The 17,975-nt window shown below is 44.3% G+C and overlaps 1 protein-coding gene across 5 annotated transcripts in view; it reads left to right on the top strand.

The window, feature by feature from the left end:
• The window catches only part of LOC138975810 (septin-2-like), a 125,832-nt gene that overhangs the window by 84,174 nt on the left and 23,683 nt on the right, over nt 1-17,975 (top strand). For all 5 annotated transcript variants that reach the window (XM_070348567.1, XM_070348563.1, XM_070348565.1 and 2 more), the window contains one exon: nt 5,050-5,136. In XM_070348567.1, the coding sequence (XP_070204668.1) occupies nt 5,050-5,136 (87 nt within the window). The remainder of the gene's footprint in view (nt 1-5,049; nt 5,137-17,975) is intronic.

The following is a 17,975-nucleotide window of genomic DNA, read 5'->3' as shown; positions in this document are numbered from 1 at the left end:
ATCAGTGGACACATCCAAATGTAAGCGCCTGTTCTTGACAACTTTTAATCGATCTAAAAATAGCAACTTGCTGGGCCCTTTGCCGCCAACAGACACTGTTTGGCCTGTAGGTAAAATGTACAATGTATTTTCTGATTTGTGCACAAAAGCTTTTTTTCTTTTTTCTTTTTTTTAACATAACAATGTTTAATGTCACTGTATGTTTAAAAGACCATGGTCATATTTGTAAAAAAAAATGTTAAATTAGAAAATAAATAACATTTTGGTTCATGATTTTTCCTACACCTGTGCTAAAAATAAGAAATAAAAATGTCGGGTATATAAGTCACTCAAATACAGCTAGGAATGAATGGCTCGGTTTGAGTTTGTTGCAGTTGACCCTGCACAATGCGACTTATCATGTTTTTGTTGAACAATTTTGACGTCACCCCTCCCATAGGGTGACGTATTTCACAACTTCCTGTGTTACACAAACTCTGTGATGACCAATTTTGACGTCACCCCTCCCATAGGGTGACGGATTTCACAACTTTCTACAGATGAACAATTTTGACGTCACCCCTCCCATAGGGTGACGGATGTCACAACTTCCTGTGTACACAAACTGATGACGTATTTCACAACAAAATGGCGCTGCCCATGGTCAACCTCTAAACTATCCGTATAGAATGGGGGCGTCCTCGCCCCCATAATGTCATAGGTGCACAGAAAATTAAACACGAGATGGTGTTGTTTTTCTCATGAGCTATAGCTGATAACCCAAGATCATTGGAATCAGGTGTCAAAGGTTAAATAGGGTTAAGTTAGGCAGTTAACTGAATAGCATAGGTTGCGTTGGTTTCACAGAATCTTAAACACTCGATGGTGTTGTTTCTGTTATACACACATGACGAACACATTTCGTACACATTAACTACTCAAACGCATCTACAGAAAGAATATACCAAAGTGCTCGTAAAACGCCGAAAATAGTTCAGAAGTTTTGCAAACAACATGCTTGAAACAGAAGCCCAGCGAATTTTGTCTTGGCGGAACTGCATCGCATTCTGTGGCGATGGCACCAAAACTAACCAAAAGACATTCTATCGCCTGAAGGCTTGGTCAGGCTGTGCAGTGGAACAGCTTTTCAGGCCATTGCTAATTACAGTTAATGCCACGCAAGCTGCAGGCTCTTGTTGTCGCTGTCTTTGTGCATTTGTGTCTGCTCTTGCTATTCCTGGGAAAAGTTGGTCCTACAACTTCAAGCGAAGTTCGGAAAGAGGGGGATTAAAACCCTTCACACACACACACGCACGCACGCACGCACGCACGCCCGCACGCACGCACACACACACACACACGCACACACACACACACACACACACACACACACAGCATTCCGTGTATGAACTGCTGTGGGCGGAGTAGAAAATAACGTGATTAGCGTCAGTGGGCCATTTCTCCATGGTTTTGTCAGTGTGGCATTGTGTTTGCGGGTCTTCTTGGAACCATGCATGGGGTTTCTGAGTGGAGATGAATCTGTCCAGCTTTAAAGTTCGTTAGACTCTTCTTGGTTTTTGGTCTTTACGTGGTTTTTGTTTGTTCGTTTCAATCGCCATTGCAAACCTGACGCGTTTAGTTGACACATGCTTGAAGTTCTGTTGTTTTTACTTCAACACGCGCTAGTCTAACTTAAAAAGCAAACACAATGTACGTGTTATCTTTTTTCAGTGTTTTTGTTACTGTTTCTTATAAATTGAACCATACATTTAAGAATAATTATGTTGCCCTTACTTCAATATTTCCCTATTCATACCTATTAGGGACTGGTAAGCCTATGGCGATCTATCAGACAGACCTTAGCGCACTCAGCAAGACTTATATATAGCTACACCAGATTTGTCAAGAAGGATGTGGTGAAGTTTCAATAATCTCGCCAGTCCTTCTAGCGAGCAGAGATTCACCCAGACTACCGGTCATACCATCCATTATACATGAGGCGTAATAATAGCGTGTTTATGGGGGGATAAAGTAGCGGAGGAGACAGACAGACGTCTTCTTGCTGACCAGGCTTATGTCACTGGACACACTGTCTCAGTCCTCTCGTGTCACGGTCACTCTGGTCATTAGCGGACCTGGTATGATTTAAAGACACAGTCCTTCTTGCAGTGGTGGGGTTGATGGGTGCAGAAATTGTATATGGGTGTCGTTTGCGGTCGAAACATGTATCAAATCGCCGAAAACTGTGCCGACATTTCGGTACAATTGTCGAACTTTTTCACGGTGGGGGGAGGGGGGGGGGCGCCACGGACTGCCCAAAACTGTCGAATACTGCCGAAACTGTTCTGGCAGATAAAAATAAACCCAAGCAGCATCCCTGCTAAAAGTAAATCCTGCAGATAAAGTTTCATCTTAACCAAATCCTGTTGGTGGTCGAAAGACTATGTCGTAGCTGGCAACATCGATGGCCAGGTGAACTGTGTCTTTCTCCTGAGTTGAACAAGAGCAATGCAGTAAACCCTGCATCTGCAAGTTTTATCAATAAGACCGTTGTAGAAGTTCTGCTCCACGGAAGACGCATCTCCCAGAGTGGTAACCCCCCAAAAAATGCAACCCACACAAATTCTGATAACTTCTACATCTGTTGACCGAAGTACTTCATATTTGTTACACATTAATTTCAGCTTCTGCATGACCCTTCCACAAAGTGGCAACAAATGCAGATGTAAGTAGCATTTTTGCGGGTTGAATTTTATGGGCGCAACTAGTGAAAATGTTTGTAATCGTTCTGTCTCTGGTCCCAACCACAGAGTAATAAACGCTTTGTGATCTCCATGCTGTGTGGCCTCGGTAAACCTGGCAGACTTCCTGGTTGAAGAGAGCGGTGTAATTGTATAGGGGAGGAAGGTGGGCAGGGTGGGGGTCTGCTGCACTCAGTGCAAGGACTGCTGGTCTAGCAATTCTACCTGGTGGTGTGGCAATTCTCGCTTGGTCCCAAGAGGGTCTCACCTGTCCAGGTATGGCAGCTGACCCATAAATATCTCTTTACTGCTGACCGCTGGCCCCCGCCCACAGCTGTTAGCGTGGTTATCTGGCTGCACGGCTGATGATGTGTAGAGACCAGCATCAACCTGCGGACTAAGAACCAGCATGTGATAGATATGGTTGGGGTAATACACAATGTTCACCTTTCTTATCAACATCTTCCTCTCTCTTCGCGAAGTGCATGATCAAGAACACTTAGAAGTAAGGACCAATCAACAAGAACGGTTAGTTAATGGAACGTTTAAGTTTTGACAAAACAAAACATTTAAAGATACATCGACCCAAAAGTCTTTATAGTGGATAGACGTCTCACCACAAGTGGATCATCTAACACTAAATCAGTGTGTGTTCATACAGACAATAGTCACATCTGCACACAGAAAAGCAAAGGATATAGAGTCTTGATTCTCTATGTGGTCTTGATACACATTAGGGCAGCAGTGTCAGTGACAGATTTACTCAAATCTAATGTAACCAAATGACGGCGACCCGTGTATACCTGGGGTTCCTTATGTCGGTTGGAAGGTCAGTTCATGTAGAAAACCTAATCATTCACTTGACCACTTGACTCGTCAGCTCGCCCCTCTCTCGGTTTTACATCACCTTCACTGACCGCGTTTTCAGTTGGCCGCTGTCAGCGTGAGATCGTCGCCACGTTCGGCGAGAGATTTATTTTTCAGTCAACTTTGTGTGCAGACTCTCCTCGGTGTCCGAACACCCTGGTGTGTACACGCAAGCACAAGACCAAGTGCGCACGAAAAAGATCCTGTAATCCATGTCAGAGTTCGGTGGGTTATAGAAACACGAAAATACCCAGCATGCTTCCTCCGAAAACGGCGTATGTACACCAACACAGATGTGTGCAGGGCTGAGGCACAGGGGGCAAAAGTGGGTGAAACACAAACGGGAGAGAACAAACCGCGCGCGGAGTCCGATTCGTTGAAATCACAACAAATCTCGGTGTCAACCAATCCAACACCGCGGCTGACTCCCACCCGGTTGGATACTTTCTCGTGCTCCTCGGCCCAGGCCCAAACCTTGACTTTGGATCAGAGCATCATTTCACTTGGACACGCACCCAAAACCAACAGCCGGATTCAACGTGGTGTCAGTTACAAGATCGCTTCAGCAAAAAATTGTAATATGCTGTAATAAGCCGGGCTGTAGATGCTTAGTGGAAGGATGCCTTTAGCGCATGTAAGATCCTAGACGTATGTATGGTGGTTTTGACGGGAGCAGTGGCGTGGTGGTAAGACGTCGGCCTCCTAATCGGGAGGTCGTGAGTTCGAATCCCGGTCGCTGCCGCCTGGTGGGTTAAGAGTGGAGATTTTTCCGATCTCCCAGGTCAACTTATGTGCAGACCTGCTTAGTGACTTAACCCCCTTCGTGTGTACACGCAAGCACAAGACCAAGTGCGCACAGAAAAGATCCTGTAATCCATGTCGGAGTTCGGTGGGTTATGGAAACACGAACATATACCCAGCATGCCGACTCAACGAAAGCGGAGTGAGCTGACTATGCTCTCAGAGTATAGTGTGGGGAACCCAAATGGGCAAACGAGCTCACACGTAACCAGAAAATTCTGGAACGCTGAAGAAAAGAAGAAAAAGGTGGTTTATACGATTGTTTACACAATAAGGAATGTATCTCTACATTTTTTTTCCGCTAAACCTTGCGCAGGAAACAAAATTGGGGGGCGTGTGTCAATGGCAACATGGAGCGCGGGGTGTGGGAGTAGAACTGTTTAGATTGAGAAGTCTGAACCAAGGGGAAAAAAATTAAAGCCATCATGGTTTCAATCAGCAGCTTGTTTGAATAAAACACCTTCAAAAGTTCATGTCACACACACACACACACACACACACACACACACACACACACACACACACACACACACACACACACACACACATTTATTTAGTTTATTAAGTCATTATGGTTTACGTCACCTTCACTGACCTACTTGCAATTAATTGATCATGATTTGAACATGTGTTTACCACATTTGCATTATGTCCATCACAGGTGAATCCGGACTGGGCAAGTCGACACTGGTCAACAGTTTGTTTCTCACAGATCTCTACCCGGAGAGACACATACCTTTAGCGTCAGGTGAGAGAATTTTATTATTCTGTTCTGTGGATTTTTGCCACGGTTTATTTCAAACACGCTGTTTCCCCACGCTCTTTTAGGGGTAGAGAGAACCTCTTGTTATGGGCTTTACTGATAGCTCTCCTAAATGGTGTACCTGTTCCGAGGGCGTCTTCATTGTTTAAAGGCACACTCCCTCCCGTGAAAACAGTGCGGGTCACCATCTCAGATCTGGCTAGGCTGTTACGTTGGATAAGACCATCCCCCCACTTGGTCAAATACCAGAAATTAACAGCATGTGTGCTGTCTGGGCATAGTGGGAAATTTGTGGTGAATTAATTTCGTAAAAGCCACCAGTAGCTTTTTCAGAAGTAAACTTGTCAAAAAAATTATAACTCACCACAGCAACCTGTCAGGGTGTTGGTTTCTTTTAAGAAATTCATTTATAAAAAAACAAAAATCAATCTCGTCACAACAAGTAAGTCAGGGTGTTAAATGTTGGTATGTGTGTTAGTGGAGTCTTATCCCATGTAAACGATCCCGTGATCGGGAGGTCGTGGGTTCGAACTCTGGCCGGGTCATACCTAAGACTTTAAAATTGGCAATCTAGTGGCTGCTCCGCCTGGCGTCTGGCATTATGGGGTTAGTGCTAGGACTGGTTGGTCCGGTGTCAGAATAATGTGACTGGGTGAGACACGAAGCCTGTGCTGCGACTTCTGTCTTGTGTGTGGCGCACGTTATATGTCAAAGCAGCACCGCCCTGATATGGCCCTTCGTGGTCGGCTGGGCGTTAAGCAAACAAACAAACAAACAAACAAACAAACAAATCTTATCCCATGTAAAAGCCTGGCCAGATCCCAGATGGAGAGTAGCAATGTTTTCACGAGAAGGAGTGGGTCTTTGATCATCACAATCCACCTGCGTTCGGCACTCTCTGTACCTGTCCTTCCTTTTCTCCTTAACTCGTTTACCTTACTTTATTTGTCTGCGTCTTCTCGTTTCCCTCGATCTAAGGGGTGGTCCACACCAACGCCCCACCACAACCTCTTGGACATAAATCTACCCCAGTCTTGCTCTTCGCTAAGCACACCCAGACAGACACTTACCCCCACACACCCCTCCTTGTTTCCTGGTTTGTTGTTCAGAAGAGGTTGAGCTGGGCTGTAAAAATTGCTGTTCTGGTTTGAGGAACTACCATGATGCTGCATTCTCACTTCTTTGTTCGAAGGCGTTTGTCGTTTTAAAAAAAATGAATGCGTTGTTTTGTCCCTTGACTCTGTATTACCAGAGTCAACTCATAAAGATAAAGAGTCTCGGATACTTGGTTTAAATCTTCATTTCCGTTTGAAGGAACATGAATGTAAACCCGCCCTTTCGTCCGCATCATCTAGAAGTATTACACTGAGTATAGAAGAGCTAAGCGTTTAGATAAAAAGGCGCGCAGAAGATCAGATCACCGGGATCAAAAGAAGTGTTCGTCCCAACACTGACTCTGAAGGAGCAAAACGGATAGAACGGAAGTCGTTTGGGGGTCAGCTTAGTAGTTATCTACCTGTCTGGCTTTATGGGGCAGGCTTGGTATATTTATACACAGGTATTTGTTAGTAATTCCCCTACCTTGGCTTGGCCACCCCCATCTGTGTCTTATCTCCAGTTGATGTTGGTTGCCCATCTCTGCTTGTGCCTGGATCTGTACTCCCGTGGCTTAGCCTTTGAATTGTAGTCATTTGGATAACCTTTTGCCAATCGTATGGTGAAAAAAGTAAACCATATGTGTTCTGCAATCAATGTAAACAGTGTCTGTGTCTGTCTATGTGTGTGTGTTTCCCTGGACGTTTGTCTGTCTGTCTGTCTGACTGGTGTAAATTCTTATGCTTATTTTCAGGTGTGCGTTTGGTCAGTCTGTGTACCTTTCTGTCACGGTCTTTCTGTGTGTGATAAATGTGTGTGTGCTGTGGTCTGGTATGATGTGGCGGGTCTTCCTACCTGTGTCTGTCTATGGATGGTGTGTCTGTGTGTCCGCGTGCGTGCGCACGTTTGCATAGACTTTACCTGTCTGTCTCACCATCCCTATGTGCATGTGCATGACGTCACTACAGTCCCACAAGATACCGGAGTGTGGATTTCTTCTCCATCCCTTCACATTGTGTATCTCTCTGATCAAGTGCCAAGAAGGCCCAGGCAAGGTGTAGACGTGATAAGGGAAATCGTATCTCATCCTTCGGGAAGAAAAACGGCTGCCTCACCTGCTGAATTGCCCTTAGTTACGACTGCAGCTGTCGGACCTTTATTGGAGGCTGATTCTGTGGGAAAAATTGGCTTAAATTGAACATTTGCGAAGGTTACTCAGGCCATTCATTTTGGTGTTCCAGGAATCACTCCTCGTGCTGAAGACACATTTAACTTGCACACACGCCAGTACTCTCTCTCTCTCTCTCTCTCTCTCTCTCTCTCTCTCTCTCTCTCTCTCTCTCTCTCTCTCTCTCTCTCTCTCTCTCTCTCTCTCTCTCTCTCTCTCTCTCTCTCTCTCTCTCTCTCTCTCTCTCTCTCTCTCTCTCTCTCTCTCTCTCTCTCTCTCTCTCTCTCGATGTAAAAAAGCAATATTCTTGCTTATCTATTACCCTCGATAATAAAGATAAAGATTTTGTCTCTCTCTCTTTTTTTCCGTGCGCATCGGTTTTGAGATTCACATTGTTACTTGTATCATAGACCTATATTATAGGTCCCTGCTTGTATGACTGTCTGGAAGAGAAATTATTGAGGAAATTGCACAGATTGGGCCAACAGGAGCACAGTGATTAAGAAAAATATTAACATATATGGACATTTCCATTGAAATCAATCGGTACTAATGTGAGAGACATTCTTTTCAAAACGCTGGATTAAACTGTAATCCGAGGATGAAAGAGAATACCTTCAAAATAACGCAAATGTTGGGCGTGATCGTACACAACATCAGCCGAGATTGCAAACTGACTGTAATAGTGACTTTGACGATGCACAGACCAGCTACCGGCTACTGTTCGTTTCGATCTAGTTGCGTGGTGTGCTTCCATCATTCTCTCTAACGTGTCCAGTCGTCTGGCCTCATGTTTCACGGACACTGATTATTGCCTGGTTTGTGTGCCTGTGGTTTAGGGTGAGGTGCTTGGTGGGAGAACAAAAAACGTTGCTGATATCAGATTTGTACCTCAGCTCTGTTATTCGGTACTGTTGGTCATTTTTCTTTCAAGTTTCAACCTAATTTGAATTCATGGATTTGAGCTAACATACCCCAATACTTGTACTGATTTGGAAAGAACAGTAGGAATAAAAAATGAGGTGAAGATTATTATTTTCTCAACAAGAACAGAGGAATCTGGAACAGTGGAAGGGGTAAAAAAAAACCAAAAAAAACCGTTGTCTCTGAGAGAGACGGACAGATGATAAGGAAATATCGTTTGTTAGTTCATAGACGTTGAAGTTGATAGCGAGAGAGAAGAAGGGAGAGCAACGGAAAGACAAAAGTGTGCACGTCGACGAAGGAGAAATGATTCAAATGAAAGATAGGCGGTATACTGCAGGTTTATTCTAGAGGGTGAGGTTCTAAATTAGCAGTTTGTACATTGAAGCAACATTACCCAAAATACTCAGGACGAAAACTGATTGTCAAATTAAAAATTATCGAACCGTAGTACTGCGTCTTTCTCAATTTGTGATCCACTAGATTGTGTGTGTCTACTTGTCCAGTCTCTTCTTTGCTTCGCCCAATTCTGGCCTTTGAGTGTGGATGAGTCATCGGAATATCATAACCACCGGGTTTTGGTCAGCTGGAAACATGTTCCTCTCATCCATGATATGAATAAATCGCACTGACACACGCTTCCCCAAGGCGCCAGTGGCAGTGTCCAGCTTGGCTAGGCCTCGAGTTTCAAGATACATTACTGGTCTGCCGAAAATCTCTAAACTGTCGTGGTTTGTTGCATGCTCTCTCTCTCTCTCTCTCTCTCTCTCTCTCTCTCTCTCTCTCTCTCTCTCTCTCTCTCTCTCTCTCTCTCTCTCTCTCTCTCTCTCTCTCATTATGTTGCTGATGAAATGAATATATATCCCATACCAGTCTTTCTCAAACAACACTACATAATAACTATCATATTCATGCAGTCCAGCTTCAGTAGTCTACTTTTTATGGAAGGCGTGCATATCATGTGTGTGTATGTGCCATCTCGCATACTTCTACTCCATATCTTGTTGTGTTTGTCCTTCTCCATTTATCACCTGTTTGCATGACAGACGTTAGGGGCTGCGGGGGGTCAGCTTTGGGGGAGGAAACCGAAAAGGGTCGGGAGGAGGAGGAAGCCAGGAGGATGTTTGAGGGATGTTGGAGGATTACCAGAGGCGTGAAAGCTTTGCTAAGACTTGTGGGGGAAATCCTCTCTTGGCTTTGGTGTTGGGATCCTATTGTGGTTGGACTGTGTCGTCTGGTTGTGGTCCTTATTGTTGGCTTGACCTCAGCTGTCGGTACAAGAACAGTGTGTGTGAGAGTGGAGCGAGTAGAGGGGATTCAGTTGCTGATGATTTCTTCTTTGCAATGCGAGTACGAGAGAGAGAGAGAGAGAGATAAAAGAGAGAGATAAAAGAGAGAGAGTGCGTGTGTGTGCGCGTGCATGCTCGGGTACGTACGTGCGTGCGTGCAAGTGCGCGCGTACGTGAATGTGAGCGTGTTCGTGTTCAGTTAGAATAGAGAGAGAGAGAGATTGGGGGGGGGGGGGGCACTGCTCAGTATCAGTTACACCAGATTGAAAACACAAAGCAAGCCTGCGAATGAACTAACCAGCAATCTCATTTCCATCACAAAACTACGCACTAATGGCAAGATATTTGAAGACGTCTACAGGCAAATCACATCTCGACAGCTCAGAAATTACAGAAAATCAGCATTGTAATCATGGCGTGTGGCACTCATTGTCAACCATACAGGGGTGGGTGTCTGGCAGCAGGCAGCACGTTCGTCCGGAGAACGTCATCCAATCAGACATAGAGGAAAGTGTTGGCGCTGTGAAGGGAGGGGGAGCAGTTGATGACTTTCTGACCCAGGTTGACCACTTGCTAATGGTAATCAGTTTGTCATTATGTTGGGGATGCGTGCTTGCCGCGGGGTCTTTGGTGATGCTAATTCTGTCGCGTTAACACACGCATTCGATCCATTATCCCCACCGCCATGATGGAAATTAGGATATGTAGCACATGCACACATACACGCACGCACTAACGCACACACACGAATACTTCGGCGCATACGTGGCGCATACGTACACTGAATCACAAACACTATTACCTTCTAATTTCCGTCACCAATTTCACATTATGACAAATATTTCGAGACGACAGTCGGCAAACCACAGGACAACAGAAGGTCATCGTGACTGCAGTTTGTGACACAGCCAGCTAAGGCCTGTCAGCTGTTCGTGCTTACAGAGAATGGCATTCGATCACACAGTAACGCGAGTGTTAGACTTGTGAAGGGGGTAATTAAGGGACAGTAGATGAAAAGCAGATGACTTTCTAACCCAGGTCCAGCATTGCTGACCACTTGCTATCGGCAATGACATTGGATTTCGTTGAGGATAACGTATAACCGCTGTTGCTAATGCACACTCTGTCGCATAAACACACTGCTGGCCACTGCCTGATAGTAATCACATTACAAGAAAAATGTTCATTCAAAATGAACAGCGTCGATGCAATGTCCACCAAAGATTTATTTTGGGAAGTGTTAAAGGTTAGGGTCAAAAGTTAATGAATTGCATGTTGTGCTGGATATATAAATTGTTTATTTCAGTCAATGCTTGATTCATAAGTACATTTTTCAGCATGGTGCATCTACAGGAGGGTGCTCCAACAATGATGCATAGTGCCAACATTTAGCGCAAACTTTTCACAACAGTGCATTATTACCACAAAGCGCATACAGCGATTATATAGTAGCAAGTTGCACTAAACATTTGAACAAAATGCATTTTGTTCAAATGTTAACAGCACAGCACCAAGTTTTGCATAAGTGCACAACAGCACTGACCATTTCACAAAAGTGCATAACAGCTGTGACAATTTTACAAAAGTGCATTGACCATTTCAGGCAGATGGCTAACATGCAGATTTCGCTTTTGTCTGTCTTTCTTTGAAAAGTAGGCATGTTCAAGATCGATGAAGTCATGAGCAATTGGGTTAGATGACAGAAAAGATTCAAAAACGTCAGATTCAGTTAGATGACAGAAAAGATTCAAAAACGTCAGATTCAGTGTTTTGGGCACTGTTGAACAGGAACATTCTCTCCTGTTCAACAAATGTGGGTTCAATTCAAAAGCAACATTGTCACAGATAGGCTAGTGTTACATTTCTGTAAAGTTTCAAAAACATCTTCCATGTTTTGGTTACTGTTGAACAGAGGCATATTTTCCTGTTCAAAAAAGTCTGACACCAATTGTCGTAGTTGTGGGTTAAGGTTCGATCTATACTGTCCTTCAAACGAGTCGTAGAACCGTCATTGTCACAGATAGTGTTACATTTCTGTTTTACATTCAAACGAGTCGTAGAAGTAGTAGTACATTTGCGTTTGGTTGTTTTTTCTTTCAGATTCCTGTCACTCATACTAGCAGTATTGATTGAGGTACATACATCTGTTGATGTACAGGGATGACTTGTTTGTAATGAATCCTTGTTTCCTCCACATTGAGTTTGCATTGCAGTTGGACAGAAATGAACAGGTGTTAATTGATAAACACATTGATAATGGCTTTTGAGAAAATCAATCAATTCTGCAAAGGAATTAACTTGATGACATCAAAACTGCAGCGCCATTTGAAGAATGGTTACCATTTCTGTTTCTTTGATGGGAATCAAACAAATAAAAACATTGACTATCCAAGTTACCATGAATGGCAATAGTTGACTCCTGAAAAGTAGCAAGGATATAATTTGAGACGATAAACGCCTGATGCAATCCCTCCTCAAGGTCAGTCAACTCAAAACCTTCATCATTCGCAACATCAGTAGGCAACACAGCGGGATTCGTATGTCCAGAAATCATGTCGAAAAAATATTACATTTCAAAAGCATGTCCAACCACAGTTGTTGGCAAGTGTTCGTGTCCGAAGTAGCCTTCAGTGTGTGTATATGTATTCATGTGACAGAGAACGTGACCTCATTGTTCAATCCTCTCTCTCTCTTCTTTCTCATTCGAACGCACACACGCAAGAACGTAGCCTACGCACGCATGCACGCGCACGCACACACACACACACACACACACACACACACCCCGCTGACGCACACGGCAAACCACGCACACACACACTGACTGTCGGCAAGCATCTCTTTTTGTTTTCTTTACCTTTGTTTATTGTGTTTTCGATATTTGTGTTTATTTTTTGCTTGAGTTATCTGTTTTATTTTAATGTTTGCTATCCACATCGTGTGATAAATGTTTCTTCTCAGTCTCCGAGTCAGTTTAGTTTCTGCACGCCGCTTTGGTACTCCTTGTTTTTCTAACTGGTGTATTGTGCGCGACTGATTTGCGGATTTATTTTTATTCCTTTCATATGCAGTTGAAGTGTTGTGGGTGTTATTGTCTGTATATGCTATGTTGCGTCTGTGTATGCCTACAAGAATTTTGGGTGTAATGTGCCTGTGGTCTGCTCGCAGTCGAGCACAGAAAACATGGCGGCGCCCTGTGGCAAATTCGTGGAAAGTCTTCCCGACCGCAGATACCAGCGTCGTCCGCGACGCTGGAATGATAGTGTTAAGGATAATTTCTGATGCTAAAGCACAACCTGTCGCATGAACACACGCGCCCTTCGATCCCTCCACCCACTCAACACTCTCACATACACATTGACACAAAACACGCCCACACATAGAGTTGCCTACATCTGCACTCATGCAAGAAATCTCTCTCTCTCTCTCTCTCTCTCTCTCTCTCTCTCTCTCTCTCTCTCTCTCTCTCTCTCCCACCCCCCCCCCCCCCCCCCACCCCCAACCCACCCAGGTTCGTCACCTCACTGACGACAATCCCTCATGTCATCGACCTTCTTTGTCCTTGACCTCTGTCAAACTACACAGATCCCCGAAACTAATCCTTTCATTAATATTGCAATCCCCCCCCCAGCATTCAATCTCCTTTCCGCCCCCACCCAATGACACCACCTTTCGCATTCCGTTTCCAAGCTCACCTTGTGCTAGGTCCCTTCGCTTGTGTGTGTGTGGCAAGATGGATACTAATTGTCATGGTTTCGTTTCATTACCTCCACTTTCTCCACCTACCCCGCCCGCGGTGCCCCCCCCCCCCCCCCCCCCTTTTTTTTTTCTCCTTATCCCTCCCGTCCTCTTTTGCAAACTCACCTAGGTCATCTTTTGTGTGCGTGTGTCGAGGTGGACACTGGATAATTGTCCTGCGGCTGACCCTCATAACTCCGGTAATTGGTTTGGACTACCGCGGCTCTCTGTCACTGTCATCCAGCTGGGGAATCCTCTCTCACATGCACGTGCACTCAGTGATGGTTAGAAACTCGAAAGGGAGTTGCTGACTGTTACTGCAAACAAATGTCTTAGAAGTATCATACTGACTGTTACTGCAAACAAAATTAATGTCTTAGAAGTTTCTTCTTCTGCGTTCGTGGGCTGAAACTCCCATGTACACTCGTGTTTTTTGCAGAGTGGAATTTTACGTGTATGGCCGTTTTTTACCCCGCCATTTAGGCAGCCATACGCCGTTTTCGGAGGAAGCATGCTGGGTATTTTCGTGTTTCTATAACCCACCGAACTCTGACATGGATTACAGGATCTTTTTCGTGCGCACTTGGTCTTGTGCTTGCGTGTACACACGGGGGTGTTCGGACACCGAGGAGAGTCTGCACACAAAGTTGACTCTGAGAAATAAATCTCTTGCCGAACGTGGGGACGAACTCACGCTGACAGCGGCCAACTGGATACAAATCCAGCGCGCTACCGACTGAGCTACATCCCCGCCCTCTTAGAAATATCGATCATACTGACTGTTACTACAAACAAATGTCTTTGAAGTATTATACTGACTGTTGTCTTAGCAGGGCTCCACACAGTGCGCGTCCCTGCGTTCTATACGCACTAGAAGCCAAAAACACGTTCTGGAAATGTATGGAGATAGATAGATAATTTTGGGACGCACTAAACTTTAAAAGAGCGGGTCCTGGGATGCTCTAAATTTCTTTTATCGTGCGTACCCTAATTACTTTTTCAGGCTGCAATCGTAAGCTATTGTACACAGAACACTATGCGAGACCACAATGTTTTGTAAGTTCACCGGGACGTTTTGATTTTTGGAGCCTTGGAACCCTCTAAAATTCTGCAGTGGGGGTCCATGGACCCTCTAAAAATTGAAAATGGGGGTCCGGGGACCCTCTAGGATCCTCTAGGAGGGGCGTCCGTGGGGAGCCCTGCTTAGAAGTATTATACTGTTACTACAAACACATGTCTTAGAAGTATCATAATTATTGACTGTTACTCGCAGCAAACAAATGTCTTAGAAGTATCATACTGACTGTTACTGCAAAAACATATTTTAGAAGTATCATACTGACTGTTACTGCAAAAGCTTGGCCAAACCAGAGTGACGGAAATTGGTTTTGACCAGAATGACAGGCAGCAGCCTGAAAGAAAAATGAGCCATCTCTGTGGAATTGCTATTTTAATCCATGCTGGCAGAGTGACCAATATCAGGCCCCCTGCACGTGGACACAGTGATTGATTGTGGTCAATCTCATCTTCATTATCCATGCAGGCTAGCCAGGTCGTGACCCTATCTGGCCAATCTCTTGTCTAGAGCTCTCTCCTGTAGTCATGTCCCTGATTAGAGTGTTCATGTGTGTGATAGGAATTTGCTTTAGATTCTGTGGGCTTGGTGAGCGGTTTGAATTTTCCAATGTTTTCCATACAGTAATAGTTGGTCGAATAAGGTGGTAATTGTTGGTCGAATAAGGTGGGCTGCATTGCTTGTCAATCTGTCGTCTAATTATATACATTTAGTAAGTCGTTAAGTTAAGTCTTAAGATGCACCAGAGACTGTAACAACAAAAACAATAATAATAATAATATATACAAAATATATATTAAATTTTTAAAAAACAGTCCTTGTGTCTCTGGGTTCTTCTGTCTGCTGTTTAACTGTTCTGCTCGCCCAAAGGCGTTATATTAGGTCTATCTGCTGTAACGTTCATCTTCTTCTGCTGCGTTCGTGGGCTGAAACTCCCACGTACACTCGTGGTTTTTTTTTGCACAAGTGGAATTTTACGTGTATGACCGTTTTTTACCCCGCCATTTAGGCAGCCATACGCCGTTTTCGGAGAAAGCATGCTGGGTATTTTCGTGTTTCTATAACCCACCGAACTCTGACATGGATTACAGGATCTTTTTCGAGTGCACTTGGTCTTGTGCTTGCGTGTACACACGGGGGTGTTCGGACACCGAGGAGAGTCTGCACACAAAGTTGACTCTGAGAAATAAATCTCTCGCCGAACGTGGGGACGAACTCACGCTGACAGCGGCCAACTGGATACAAATCCAGTGCGCTACCGACTGAGCTACATCCCCGCCCTGTAACGTTCATGAATGTCACGAAAGAAAAGGGGGGGGGGGGGGAGGCTGGGTGCAGAGAGATTGGTTGGCGGAAGGCGAGGAAGGATCAGTTTACAGTTTTGCCTCTGTTGCTGTTTTCTGATTTCTTTTTCTGTTCCACACCTGCATTGAACAGGGTAACATCACTGTGTACTTGTGAATACATCAAGCAATAATTATTGTTACCTCTTTGAGGAAAATGTGTCCTGCCCCCAATAGTTGAGTTGCACTTTAGAACCTGCTATTTGCCATGCAGATGAATAGTTCAGCTTGTTTGTAAACCAAATTTGGAAAGAGAAACATCAACTATTGGAGCTTGGGGTTACCTGTTACAAGTAAGGATGTACAATTCTCGCGAGGAATTTTCGTGTTTCAACAGAAAAACAAAATCAGTTTTTGCTCATCTTTGTTTATTCAGCTTGTAGCTTAAACGTCACAATAAATAAACTGATGCCAGGTAGAGAACAAACTGAGGAGCAGGCCCTTGTCTTTAACCTTTTGTAACACAAACCACCCTCCTACATCCTTCTTTACTTAGCCGAACACTTATTGCTTCCTTCCCATGTGTTGTTGTAGTATTGGGTTTTGTTTTGAGGAAGATGGAGTGGCACAGCTACTTGGTACAATTTGCAGCGCTGTGAGGCTGGGGTGAGGAAGGTGGGATGTGAAGAGCTGACATTTCTGAAACGAGAGTTTTGGGTAAAGAAAGTTGTGTGTGGGGGGGATATGTGTGTTTGTGCCTTTGTCTTTGTGTCTTTGTCTTAGTGTGTGTATGTGTCTTAGTGTGTGTATGTGTCTTAGTGTGTGTGGTTTTGTTTTTGCGGTTGCGGTTTCTTTATGACACACAACATTATGAAAATCCATGTATACGAATAACATCTTCTCTTTTTTTTAAACACCCATGTATATTAAATTATTATGTAGTACTGGTATTTCATCCAGACCTAACAATTACTCCTTTGACCAGTGCAGTGACCTAACTTACAACACTTCACTGCATAATTATGTAGCACAAAGTATAGAGAAGTGCATGTACCTGAAACTGAGCGGACACATGCACACCATTCACAGGGGTTACAGTGCTACATGGTGATAGACTGGGCCAAATTCTGGTGCAGGCGAGAGATTGGGCCAAATTCCAGCACAAATGAAATCATTGCATTCCAGCATGCAAGCATGAGGTGAAGTAATAGTGAAAAGGTCACAGTGAACTGAATAACACCAGTGTAGGGAGGGAGAGTTGGTTCACCAGCTGACACCACATTTGTGCACCTGTAACCGTCTGCATCTGCTTGTAGTGGAATTCAGCATTACGCTTGTGGCTTACTTTTTGGGGGCAACAACAGCAAAGATTTCTTGACAGTTTTTCAGGCATGGGAATTGTCCGCCGAACGGCGGATTTCCGTCGAATTTTTTTTTGTTCCGCCCAAAAAGCAAAAGTGTCCGCCGAAAAAATAAAGGGGGGAGGCACACAAAAAAAGCACCGGTTACTTTTGCCTTTGGGCAAAAGTCCGCGAACACTTTCCGTACTTTGTTCACGCACTGCTATACCGCCCGCCTCAGTTAATTGAACTTTTATGTTTGCAGTTTATCCCGAACTACAGTCTCTACACTCGACTCCTGCATACCGGCGCGCAAATGTCTTGTGTTTTTAGTGGTGAAATTCCAACCGTTTGATTATCCTTTTGATGCGATATTGGCCGCTCTTACAGCTATAAGCCTGCTAATCTATTCATGTCTGCATGTTTCTGGTGATTGATTTACAAGTTAGCAAAGATCATGGCGTGGCGTAATTACAAGAATAGGAAGTTACTGATAAAGATTGACGGAGATCCTTCAAGTTGAAATTCTTTCAGACAGCTTGTTTATTTGCAAAACGTTCATTGCCTAGCATAGTTGCACCTGCTAGAAACACCAAGCCATTGTATTATACATCCACAAAACAATACAGTGACAAATCACACTGAGAGAAAAAAAGAGGTGTACACATACACGGATAATACACCTGCGCGTTCAAGCAGGACAGATTGGAATGTCTCGGCAAATGGACAAGAGATCGGTCAGGGGTGACAGTGAATCCTCCTCATACAGTGGTACCCCCATTTAAGACCACACACAAATCTAAAAAAAATCAGGTATTGAGGGTGATCGAGGGAGTCTTAAAAACTAGGGGTATATTTATTGAGGTTATGAACAGAAAATCTGAAAGCCAAGTCTTGAACGTGAGGGATTCT

The sequence above is a fragment of the Littorina saxatilis genome, linkage group LG9 (genome assembly GCF_037325665.1).
Source record: "Littorina saxatilis isolate snail1 linkage group LG9, US_GU_Lsax_2.0, whole genome shotgun sequence".
Taxonomy (NCBI): domain Eukaryota; kingdom Metazoa; phylum Mollusca; class Gastropoda; order Littorinimorpha; family Littorinidae; genus Littorina; species Littorina saxatilis.
Note: the sequence above shows the minus strand (reverse complement) of the source record. Positions and strands in the feature narration are given on the sequence as shown.